We start from the raw sequence: 13,332 nt of genomic DNA, 5'->3' as shown, positions 1-13,332 counted from the left end.
CCCATCATCCCTGCCCATTGGCCATACTGGCTTGGGCTGATGGGAATTAGATTCACCAATATCAGGAGGACCACAAATTTCCCAGCCCTGTTTTAACAGCTTGTTAAGCAAGGGATGTACTTCAAAGGGTGTGGAATATGCCAACTGGAATGGAAACTACCACAGAAGCAACAACAATCACACCAGATACCCTTCATATAAATGGGGCCTAAGCTCTTTCACAGGTGGTAAGGCTTAAATAAGTTGTTCTCATTATTCACACATTCTTATAGATTTCCTGAGTTCTATACATAGAACTCTCCATGTGGGTGCTCTAAGGCGATGCCTTTTTAAGACTTTGCAAAAGACTGTTGATAACTCTCATGTTCTGCTGACTTGTCTTAAGATGGTCCAAAAAGGCTTAAGTGATGGGCAGAGATTATCATAGCCAGGGAGGAGGAACAAATCAGGTGTCTTTGTCAAAGAACACAAAAGGACAAGACTGTCATTTGAACGAGACACAAAGAGCTGGTGATTGCAGTTTTGGTATAGGTCCACCCACAATGGGAAGGTGTGGAGACAGTGGGGTGATGCAGAATCAATCTGCAATGAGGTTTTATTTTTAAAGCAGAACAGCCGTTACTGAATGCTGCAAAAATAGTCCATGTCTGGTAGCACCCACAATGCAAAGTTGGAAACAATGGTAAAAAGGCCAACAGAGAGAGGATAGAAAGAGGCAACAGAAGCTTGCTCTGATACAACACACACACACCCCACCCATCATGAGATTCAGGCTACAGCTTCAGGAAACGAAGAATTTTCCTGACAGAGGAGGTGGTAGGAGGTAGACATTTGTCCCTGGGCTTCCACCCCCATGCAGGCTAGCAGCTGAGCTACGCAGTTGGCAGATTTGTCAGTTTCCCCGGGGAGAGCAAAGGTTCTCTTAAAGCTGTGACCTGGAAAAATGCAGGGGCACCTGCCCCCCAAGCAGCATTACTCACCCGACAGGCAGGAGGAAGCATCAGCTTGTACTTGGCTTGAATGCTCCTGCCAACAAAAGAGGAGGGAAAAGCTAGAGCAGGGAAAGTCTGAGCTGAGTGCAAGCTGGCCGAGCCAGAAACTTAGATTTGGTGGGGCAAGTGGGTGGGCCACGTAACTCATAGAGCCAATTTGTTGCTAACACATCATGGCGTCAGCCTGCATGGGGCTCTCTTCTAGTGTGATACCACCCAGATGTTTAAGAAACACTGAAGTGGTGGTCATATGGTGCAACACAGCACCAGCATCGCTATTAGCCCCACAGTCATCTCATAGGTGCCCGCATTTTTATCCATGCTGTGGAGCTAATAGCAGCTTTGAAGGTGATACAGTTTTGGTAAACAGCATGAAGGAAAGGGTTAAGCATCTTCTGCCAGCTAACAAGCAGGGGCATAACTAGGCTTTATTTCATCCAGGTCAAAGACCCAATTTGGCTCACACACCCCCGTGTGCATTTGTGTACACACACAGGCTGGAAGCCTCAATGGCACCCCTCTGGCGGCTTCACCCAGGGTAGTAGTAGTAGTAGTAATAATAATAATAATAATAATAATAATAATAATAATAATAATAATAATGGCTAGGCCCTTGCTCACTGTAGCTACAGCACTGCAACAAGTGCTTTATAAAAGACCCAGTCAGGGATCTCCTGTGTCACATCTGTATAGCCATTCTCCTCCACATCTAGTTTGAAAAAAATCATTTGCTTCCATACCGAAGAGCACTGAAAAAGAACAGCTGGATCTCCTGGGATGCAGTTCTGGCCTTCTCCAGGCGCGTGGTGTGCTCCATAATATCCTCACAGTCAATCCAGAAGTCAAGGAGGTGGATTCCCAGTGTGCCATGGAGGAACTCCCTGAAGCTATCCATGCCAGCCCTCTGCAATACAAGAGGGAGAGAGGGAGGGGGGAAATAGCTGGTAGAGCTGTAAGCACCTGAGAGGAGAAGGGAATGCCGCCTACCCACAGCTATATATCTGAGGGCCCATTCTATGGCTACGTTGCACAAGAGGAAAAAATGGGGAAAGTTACATGCAGGGAGAAGTGGGGGGTATGGTGCTTCAAAGCCCTGCCCTTACTAACATGCCATTTTTACCCAATTTACTCATGGAGGCCCCTCGTACCAAGTACAGCCCTGAATGGGTCTTTTCTGTAGTAGCCCCCCTGTCTATGGAATGCTCTCCTCAGGGAGGACCACCTGACACCAACTTTGCCATTGTTTCAGCATCGGGCAAAGTGTTTTCCTTTCAACTGACTGTTTGTCATGTTCTGGGTGGTTACCTTGAGAACTAATTCTTTCATGACACTGTATTCTTTACTATGTCTTTAACATGTTTGTGCAATTTATTATTATTATTACATTTCTATTTTGGTTGTAAACTGTGTTGGGACTTTTCTAAGTGGGAAGCAATCTATAACTTTAATCAGCCTAAAGCTAGTGGGGGGTTCTACATGCATGGAGACCGAATGCCCTAATAGGGCCACTGTTGTTAACACTGCAGTTCACATCATCATTGAACAGAGTGAGACAACCACCTTTTCTCCTGTGCCTTTGGTAGTCAGCATCGCAATACAAGATCATAGAATCAGAGACTTGGGAAGGACCCTGAGGATCATATAATCCACACCCCTGCAATGAAGGAATATGCAACTGTCCCTTATGGGGATTGAACCTGCAACCTTGGCATTTAACAGCATCACGCTCTAACCGACTGAGCTATGCTATATAGATGGATCCATATAAGTCAGAAAGTGGGGAAAATGAGCTGGATAGAGAGAATGCCTCCAAGCCAAGTTTCTCAGCAGGATGCCACATTACTCACAGTCCCTAGGATCTCTTCTTTTAGCTGCTGCAGAGCGGCACTTCCAAAGCAAGGCGAAAGAAATGTGTCCCCTTCCCCTTCCTGGGAGTTCCTTGTCTCATTCAAGTCAAACTGCAAAACCTTCCCAGAACCTGAAAATGGCTTCCGACAACTTCAAAAGGAACAGATGGAACAGTGTGTCAAAACCAGACAATTGATGGGGACAGCTTTTTGCAGGCAAATCTTACAGAATTAGATACAGTGGTGCCTCGCAAGACGAAATTAATTCGTTCCGCGAGTTTTTTCGCCTAGCGAATTTTTCGTCTTGCGAAGCACGGTGTCGGAAAAGTTTTGGAAAAGCTTCAAAAATCACCAAAAACCTCAAAAAAGGCTACCACACCGCGTTCTATGAGTTGCTCCTCGAAGTCAAGTCGCAACTGTATTAACGGTGTTAAGAAAAAGGAAACAAACTTGCAAAAAACGCAAGACGTTTTTGTCTTGCGAAGCAAGCCCATAGGGAAATTCATCTTGCGAAGCAGCTCAAAAACCGCAAAACCCTTTCGTCTAGCGACTTTTTCGTCTTGCGAGGCATTCGTCTTGCGGGGCACCACTGTAGTTCAAAGGGATATCAAAGTTCATTTAGTCTGGTGCAGGAAACATACTATTACAACATGCCTGTAGAAACAAAAAGAAGGAAGAGGTATGGCACCACCTCAAAAACTCAACCAACCTTCGATATGGAGAAACCCCCATTCTGGCCTTACAGGACCTATCTCAGGATACCCTAAACCGGAGGAAAAGCCTGCGCCCATGCACCCAGCGTCTCCAACAAGCAGGGATCAAATACCGATGGGGCTTCCCCTTCCGCCTCATTGTAACAACCAATACAACGCAACACATGGCTACTAACATACCTGAGGCCCTGCAACTACTAAAGAACCTTGAACTCGACCTCCCACCGGAATGGCAAACGACAAACCCACCAAGTGACAGCCCCAACCACGAGGAAACAACAGCAAACAACTGGGCAACGGTACAGAAGAAAAAGAAACAACAGAAGCGGCACAACAAAGAAAACCAATACAGGCAAGCATCATGCTCAGAACCGTCCCGCCGGCCATACGACACAAGAAACCAGACCAAGATTAACCAAACCAATTCATCGCAGATGGACAACCCTACAACAACAACCCCAGCTGAATGAAGCAACCAGGAAAAACCACAAACTGAAGGACTGGTGATTCCCCCCCCCTTTTTTCCCCTCTCCCCCCCAAAAAAAACATAGATTTAGTTAACACCATCAACATCCCCCCCCAGCCCCGCACCCCCAAAGGAATCCCCACCCCAACACCAGTCCAGACGACCTCAACCACATTCCCCATCACCCACACCTTCAACACCCCCATACTCCATACTAGGGAAAAACAACTCCTCCAACCTTAATAACACAACCCACAATCAGGCTAAAATCTGATACCCAACCAGCACTATGGTGGCACCAGAGCGTACCAACACCCACATCCCCACCCCAACACACCAACAATGTTGCTCATAACATTGGCAACATTGCTCATGAACCTTATACCTGACAGCGACGTTACAAAGTCACTTCACACTGTCTCACTGATCACCCCCTATCGCAAACAACAGGGGGGATGGCCTGTCCTTGAACACGGCCTTCCACACCAGCTGAGACCTAGGACCAACTGGCTAAATGCCAGATGGCCTAAAATACCCCAAACAAACACCTATATGACTACATATAGGAAACTCTCTACAACCTACCCCCTACTCTTTAACCCAAATCTTACTCTAATCCCATTAGCCCCCCACCCACCACACCCTAGGTCAGCGCAACCCCACTGGTCCTTTAAACAACACGAAGAGAGAGACACAAGACAACCCGAACGGGTTGGCAGGGAATCGCCCCACATAATAGATAAGCAAGATGGCTAACCTAAAAGCAATTACATTAAACGTGAGGGGGCTGGGAAACCCCATCAAAAGGAAACGCATCACCTCATACATAAACACCATGAAGCCACACATCACCTTCCTACAAGAAATACACAACCCACCCAAAGGCAGCAAACTCCTGAGCGACCCCCGCTTCAGTCAACAGTGGGTCGCACGAGGCTCAGGGAAAGCTCGCGGTGTAGCCATAATACTCAGTAGAGACCTGAACTTCACTGCCACAACAGTCCTCAAGGACAAAAAAGGCAGATTCATTTTCGCTAAAGGGACACTAGATGGCAAAATCAAACTGACAATCGGCTCCATATACGCCCCAAACACGAAACAATTGGAATTCTTCCAGAAGACACTAAACAAATTCCTCTCCTTCTCTGAAGGGGAAGCAATCCTAGGAGGGGACCTCAATCTGAATATGAAAGGTATATCTTTGAAAGATATCCACCCCACAACCCCATGGGCAACCTTCCTCCGAAGGAAACCCCCAACAACCAGGAACTCTTACAAGTTACTAAAAATGCTAAAAAACAGGGGTCTCTACGACATTTGGGGTGAGCAAAACCCAGGAGACATCAGCCATACATTCCAATCGGGACGCCATGATACAGTGTCCAGACTGGACAGCATTCTACTCACACAGGGTCTGATCCCCTCAGTAGAATCAACAAACATAGGTAACATTAAAATCACATACCACGCCCCAGTAGAAATCATTGTTAAAATAGGAGAAGGAACACAAACCACCCCATCATGGTCCTTCAGTCCCATCCTAACTACAAACAAACAAATTAGAGAGAGTCTCACAAAAACCCTCCAAAACTACTTCAAAGAAAACGATGTAAACAATATAACAACCCCCCTCCTATGGGACGCAATGAAAGCGGTCACCAGAGGAGCTTGCATAAAAGAGAAAACATTCCTTAAAAAACAAACCTCCTCAAAAATTAGCAAAACAGAACAAGACATCATAGCCCTCTCATCACGCTACAAACAAACAGGATCTAAAAAACTCCTCAAACTTATAGAACAAAAAAGGAGAGAACTAGACTCCCTAGAAATTAACAAAACAATGATCAACATTCTATACTCTAAACAACGTTTTTATGAATATGGAGGGAAAAACTCCAGATTACTAGCAAATAGATGTAGGAAAAAAGCACTCAAAACAAGAATACACTGCATCACCAAAAAAGACGGCAACATAACATTCTCCCCCGAAGAAATAACCTCAGAATTTGCAGAATTCTACTCCAACCTATACACCTCCCATAACCCACCAGAGAAGGAAATCAGAACATTTCTAGCAGGACTAAACATGCCTACCCTAACTGATGAGGAACAGGAATTCATGGACAGCCCTATCACCCCAGAGGAAATAGATGCGGTCCTCAAAAACCTGAAACCACACAAAGCCCCAGGCCCAGACGGCTTCACAGCAGAATTCTATAAGAAATTCAAAGAACCCTTGATGCCCTACATGACCCGCCTATTCAACGACATCATAAAAGGGGGCCCCATCCCCAAAACCTGGACCCACTCCAGAATAGTCTGCATCCCAAAACCACTAAAAGACAGCCTCAAAGTAGAATCATACCGCCCAATCTCATTAATAAACCAAGACTACAAGATCTTCACATCAATCTTGGCCAACCGCCTAAAAACCTTCCTACACAAGTTAATAGCCCCAGACCAGACTGGCTTTGTCCCTGGCCGCAATATAACAGACCCCATCAGGAAACTACTGAACCTGATCGAACACAGCAAGGCAACCAAACTCCCATTGACAATTATGTCCCTAGACATCCTCAAAGCCTTTGATTGCTTGGAGTGGAAATACATACTAGCAGTACTAACTAACATGAAATTTGGCCCCAACTTCCTACAAACCCTCAAACAAATATACTCCCAAGCCTCAGCAAAATGCAGAACTAACAATATGGATTCTAACAATATAGCTATCCAAAGAGGCACAAAACAAGGATGCCCACTGTCTCCCTTCTTATTTATCCTGGCTCTGGAACCCCTAGCAATCCGCATCCGAGCAGCCACAGACATCAAGGGGGTGGAAATAAAAGGCAGAACCTATAAATTAGGGCTCTTTGCAGATGACCTAATGGTCACAACACCAGACCCCATAAGCACAGCAACCTCCCTAACAAGAGAACTCAACACATTTGCAAAGGTGTCGGGCCTACAGGTAAATTTTACAAAGTCAGAAGCTATGTGCTTCAACACCCCTCCTCACACCCAAAAAGAACTCACGAAGGCCACCAAAATAAAACTTTGCCACACCAAGTTCAGATACCTAGGGGTACAAATAACCAGAAACCTCAATAAATTGTACCTCCACAACTATAAGCCCCTGTGGCGACAAATTAACAAAGACCTAAAGAGATGGAACAACATGAACTTCACTCTCTCAGACAAAATAGCCATGATCAAAATGATCACACTCCCAAAACTAACCTACCTATTCCAAACCCTCCCAATCTGGATCCCCTCAACCCAACTCCGCAGTTGGCAGAGAAAACTACACTCTTTCATCTTCTCACATAAAAAACCAAGAATAAGCCCCAAATACCTGCACCTCCCCAACTCAGAAGGAGGATGGGGAATCCCCAACATAGAAGCATATTACATTGCCAACCAAATACGCCATATAATCCCATATATACTAGAAGATGAGACAAAACAATGGGTACACCTAGAGAGGGACACAATTGAAAACACCTGCACCACAACATACCCACTCCTCCCAAACAAACTAAAGAAAATTCCCACAACACTTAACAGGTACACACAGACCATGCTCAAAGCATGGAAAACACAAATAGGCAAACTATCCCCAACCCCATCCCCACTAATCCCCCTGGCGTACCACCCATTATTCCACCATGCAGCACAAAACCTCCAGATAAAAACCTGGCGAACCAAAGGCTTATATCGCCTAATAGACTTTTATAAAAATAACGAACCCTTGTCAACACAAGAAATACAAGACAAACTAGAAGACACCCAAATGCCCTGGTTAACACAACACCAACTACATGCCCTCTTAAACAACCCAACAGTAAAATCAGCAGCAACTAGGCCCCTGACAACCTTCGAAAACCTCCTCCTAACAACAAAGGGAAACAGTAAAGGGACGGTATCCGCAATATACAAAATACTACTCCAAAATCCCACAAATCCCCTAGACGCAATCAAAAAACAATGGGAGAATGACATAGGCTATGAGATTAACCCCACTCAATGGACCAGAATGTGGTCTAAACCCCCCTTTAAATCCATATCAACGAAAAGAAAAGAACTCACACTGAAACTCACCTACAGGTGGTACCTAACACCAAGGAAACTAGCGCTAATACACCCAGGAACCTCACCAAAATGCTGGAGAGGGTGCACCTCCACAGGCACATACCTCCACATGTGGTGGGAATGTCCCAAAATCCAACTATTCTGGACAAAAGCCATACAAGAAATATGTAAAATAACCAAGCAAGTAATAGACATCACCCCAGAATTGGCCCTACTAAACATCTTCCAAGACAACAATGCCCATTTACACCACAAAGAACTCATAACCCACCTACTTTCAGCAGCCAGAAACACCATAACCAGACACTGGAGAGACCTGTCAGGAGTAAGCATGGACCAATGGTACCAAATAGTATGGGAAACAGCCCTACTAGAAAAATTAACTAACAAACTGAAACTGACACGGGGACAAACAGAAGAAGACGCCTTCACCCCGGTATGGCTCCCCTTTATCACATACACAGCCCAACAGGACAGTGACAATAATCCACCAACAGCATACAAATCAATATGGCTAACCTGATCCAAAACACCCACCCACCTCACCCACACATGAAAACAAAAATCACCACAGCCAGTCACAAGCATACAATCACACCCTAGGCCAACCCCAACTTCTCTCACCACCAAAGGAACACAAGTGAACAACACAAGCAACGCTGACACCAAACTCTACATACATTAAACACAATAGAAACACCGCTACCCGACCCCACCCCTATCCATCCTCCCTCCCTCCACCCCCTCTCTTTTTTCTTTTTTCTTTTCTTCTCCCCCTAATACCTCAACAAATGAAACAGATTTGTAAAAATGTTACATGAAAAAAAAAATGCGAGGCACTACACTTCTGTAAAACAAGAAAATCCTGAATAAAATATATATTTAAAAAAAACAAAAACATGCCTGTAGAATATACCGGATGGGTGCCACCACTGATAAAGCACAACACCATGTTGCTGTGCTTCAGGCAGCCAAAAAATCTGGATCATATTCTCATAAGATGAACAAGGCATGCAGGGAGAAACATATGGAAGAAAGCAGTCTGTAAAGTACTCAGGTCCCAAGCGGTTTTAGGTTTTTAAAGCTTAAAACAATTGCCTTAAATTGGGCACAGTAATGGACTGGCCACCATTGTAGATCAATCAATATGGATGTAATTCCGTTCTGATAACCTTTATCCAGTAAATATTCTGACAACAGCATTTTGCATTAGATAATTCTCAAGCATGGAAAACTTGAATTCATAGTCACCATGAAAAGTGAGCTGTGCCGTACACATTGCACAACAGATTTCAGGTTTCACAAGACCATTTCATCTGGCAGGAGAACATTACATTAACTTGGTTAGAAATAATTTGGTATCCTCGTCAGGGTACTTTTAGCAGCCAGACTTACCCATCCATGTGAAGTTCAGTGAATTCTTGATCAGGCGAGGAGGCGAGTGCAGCCCTGCTTAGATGAATTGGAGTTACCACTGGCTCACCAGCATTAGTCCAGCCACTTCTGAGCCTTCCTGTAAGCAAAATCACAAATAGCTGACCTTTGAAAGTACTTCCTTCCAGGGGCCAGGGCAATGAATGCACCCTTTTCCATCTAGCTCTTACCCAACCTGCAATTTCCCCAACCTAGCTGCAGGGTTCCTACCAGTTGCTCTTCGTACGCTGGAGTCAGACAGGAGTCTCTGGAGCTGAAGCCTGCTCAGATGTTCTGTGGCTGGAGATATAGCTAAACTCAAGATACCTGGGAACTCCAAAGATATCTCAGTGGAGGTTTGGCCAGATGATCTTACAAAATGTCCTGCAGGAAAGCATGGAGACAGAAGGTTAGAGGGATCAGAAAGAAAATGTTTACAGATGAGCTGATGGATGGCGAGGCTTGCTCCCTACCTGGGAGTAGAATGGAAGCAAGTGCAATGGGTTCATGTGACAGTAGGAAGGCTTGGATCCTGCCCCATCATTTTCCAAACTCCCTTTTGACATGGTCAAGGCAACATAAATAATTTTACTTTTGCATGGCAGGTTCCTCTTAGGAATCTTAGCTTGGATTCTTTAAAAAGAACTAGCCTTCCAGTCAGAATTCTCAACAAGTGTTTTCCATAGTGTTTCCCCCTATTTTCCCTAAAATAATATCACAATGTATGGTTGCATGTTTTGTTTAAACTAAAGCAAAAGCTCTGGAGAACGGTGATTTAAACAAAACTTGATACATTCCCTAGTTCATCTTGCTTTCTTCTTACTCTTGCAAAAAACTCAACCCTTCCCTGCAATCTTTCCCTTTAACTGACTAAACTTTGTTCTTTATGACATTGTCTATGATGCCTGTATTGAAGCTATTGCATGGAACTGTACTAAAAGCTGGTAGTCTTTTTAAATTAATAAAAATTGTGCTCTAATGAATAGTTAAAAAGAAAAGAAAAGAACTAGCCACAAATTCACTGACAACAAATCTATCAATGGCTAATAGGAGATGGCAGCTTCATGTACTAAGTAAAAAGGTTGCTATTGCGAGACAAAGGAGGTGATCCTTGGTCATTACCATTTTCTGCAGCTTTTCCATCTCTAAAATACCTTTCGAGGTGAGGCAACCAGAACTATACACAGTATTCCAAGTGCAGTCACACACCATAGTTTTGTCTTCTTTCCAGCCAACCAAATAGCAGTCTGAGAGCTAAACATGCGAAGAGACTGACAGGCATCTCTCCAGCAGTGGAAAGGGACCAAGATATGGCTGAGGAGATCCACTCCTGAGGGTGCAGAAGACAGCAGCTGAGGGAGACTCACCTAGGCAGGCCGGAGTACTGCGTGTTTGGCTAGGAAGTCTTAGCAGCACATGGCTTGGGACTCCAGTGGGCTGCCGCTCTGTTGATGAATGGCTGGGGATGCTGGAGATGGCAGTGCTGTCAGACTGGCGACTGAACCCACGAATTGCGTAGCGACTCCCTGGGTACTTCTCATCCAGAGGACACAGCAACAGCTTTGCCAGTTTATACTCCAGGTAAAAAAGAGTCCTAGCAGGAAACAGGCAGCAAATGAACACTTCAGAAACAGCGACAGCTCAGAGCACCAGGCCACAGGAAAGGCTGCAAAGCATTATTCTAAGCCCACTTTACCATTTAGAAAATTATTTTAGGTGGTACATTCATCATATTCACAGTTAAACTGTTAACTTTTACAAATTAGAAAAGGGGACATGATTCACAACCCACCCCCCTTTAAAGGTTGGTGCTGACCTTTAAAGCCCTAAACGGCCTCGGTCCAGTATACCTGAAGGAGCGTCTCCACCTCCATCGTTCTACCTGGACACTGAGGTCCAGCACCGAGGGCCTTCTGGCGGTTCCCTCACTGCGAGAAGCCAAGTTACAGGGAACCAGGCAGAGGGCCTTCTCGGTAGTGGCGCCCACCCTGTGGAACGCCCTCCCACCAGATGTCAAAGAGAACAACAACTACCAGACTTTTAGAAGACATCTGAAGGCAGCCCTGTTTAGGGAAGCTTTTAATGTTTGATATATCATAGTATTTTAATATTCTTTTGGAAGCCGCCCAGAGTGGCTGGGGAAACCCAGCCAGATGGGCGGGGTATAAATAATAAATTTATTATTATTATTATTATTATTATTATTATTATTATTATTATTATTCAGAAACTCTACTTGCACACACTTCTGTGACAGAAAATTTGTTTACAGGTAGGTAGCCGTGTTGGTCTGCCGTAGTCAAAACAAAATGAAAAAAATCCTTCCAGTAGCACCTTAAAGACCAACTAAGTTTGTTATTGGTATGAGCTTTCGTGTGCATGCACACTTCTTCAGAAAATTTGTTCTCATATTGCAACATGGGGTGTAGGCTGGTTAGTTCTATCTTTAGCACTGGAGGGGATCTCTAGATGCTGCTGGACTACAGCTCCCATCATTCTTGACCCTTAGCCCTGCTGGCTGGGACTGATGGGAGTTGGAGTTCAACAATCAGAAGGGCCACAGGTTCCCTAACCCTGCACCAAAAGGTACTGGCAGGTTTTCTAACATGGGAAATGCCTTCGGTTGCATTTGTGGATGCTCAAGTAGTTTATTTCTTGATTTGCATCTCAATCATATGCACCCTTATTCTGAAGTCCATGGTAGGCAATGGTTCTTCATCCCACGTGACTGCAACCTGGGACAGATTTGCTTGGACACAGCATGAGAATATCTATTCAAGCTCCTTAGTCTCTTAGCTGTTGTTACCTATGAGGGAAGGAAAATTACATGCTCAAATTATCCTCTTTGGTTGCCTGCGATTAATGCAATACTGCATGGAAGGAGTCATGTCCCAGAGCTCAGTGCCGCTTCTGAAAGTAATTAAGGGGCCCAATATAATATGGGATGAAATTAAGCACAGGAACTGGTTCTGTTGTTCTAGCTGTGATCATGACTGGGCCAAACAAATAAAACTGCTGGATGTCAAGAGACTCACTGATCTGTAGAATGGGCATATTACACACTACATGACATTCAATGGCTTCCGTGTTTCCTGTCCATTTCCCTCTTTGCAAGATTAAAATGACTGCAACCACGTTATAGACACATAGGAATTCACAGCAGCAGGAACAAAACCCTGAACCCATATCTGAAGCATGGAAAACACCCGCAATGTGACAGGTCAACGGAAAGGTAAGAAATAGTGCAGAGCATTGTATAGGAAAATGCAAACAGATCCAGTGCTCAACCTTTGAAATGGGAGGAAGCGCTCCTGCGCTAACCAGCTCAGGGCCCTTTCCCTCTCTGTATCGGTTGCTCCATAGCAAAGGGAATTGGACCCAATTGGCAAGAGGAAGCCATCCAGCTCCTGCAGTCGTCCTGTCAGCCGGTCGTAATGCAGTCTAAGAGGGAAAGCCTACTTGAAAGAGAAAAAGCATCCCTTTAGGCAGGAAAGTGACACATCACCTGAAAGGCCGGTAGAACAGTGTCTGCAGAGGTCACTTTTAGTTCTAAGAAGAATATGAGCACAGAGTATTTCTGAGCAGTCACTCACCACAGGTCCTTCAGCAGCCATTAAAACCTGGCTTTGCAACCGGTGCTACAAATATATATGCCAGAAAGTGGAATGCTGGAAGGGCAACTAAGCAAGCATTTCGTCTTGTCCTTACTCCATTGCATCGAACAAGTAACTGTTTGTTTGTTTTAAAAAAATGCAAATGTGCTTATGCATATCTTCAGCCATGCCTCACATTTATAAAATGTTTTTTAAAAT

The 13,332-nt window shown here is 44.7% G+C and overlaps 1 protein-coding gene across 4 annotated transcripts in view; it reads right to left on the bottom strand.

Moving 5' to 3' along the window:
- The window catches only part of LOC308584558 (uncharacterized protein), a 35,788-nt gene that overhangs the window by 18,029 nt on the left and 4,427 nt on the right, over positions 1-13,332 (bottom strand). For all 4 annotated transcript variants that reach the window (XM_081189297.1, XM_081189296.1, XM_081189299.1 and 1 more), the window contains exons 3-9: positions 12,809-12,975; positions 10,888-11,114; positions 9,752-9,904; positions 9,503-9,620; positions 2,840-2,990; positions 1,733-1,896; positions 981-1,026 (exon numbers count right to left, since the gene is read on the bottom strand). In XM_081189297.1, the coding sequence (XP_081045423.1) occupies positions 981-1,026; positions 1,733-1,896; positions 2,840-2,990; positions 9,503-9,620; positions 9,752-9,904; positions 10,888-11,114; positions 12,809-12,975 (1,026 nt within the window). The remainder of the gene's footprint in view (positions 1-980; positions 1,027-1,732; positions 1,897-2,839; positions 2,991-9,502; positions 9,621-9,751; positions 9,905-10,887; positions 11,115-12,808; positions 12,976-13,332) is intronic.

This window comes from Podarcis bocagei, assembly GCF_964188305.1.
Source record: "Podarcis bocagei genome assembly, chromosome: 3".
Lineage (NCBI taxonomy): Eukaryota > Metazoa > Chordata > Lepidosauria > Squamata > Lacertidae > Podarcis > Podarcis bocagei.
Note: the sequence above shows the minus strand (reverse complement) of the source record. Positions and strands in the feature narration are given on the sequence as shown.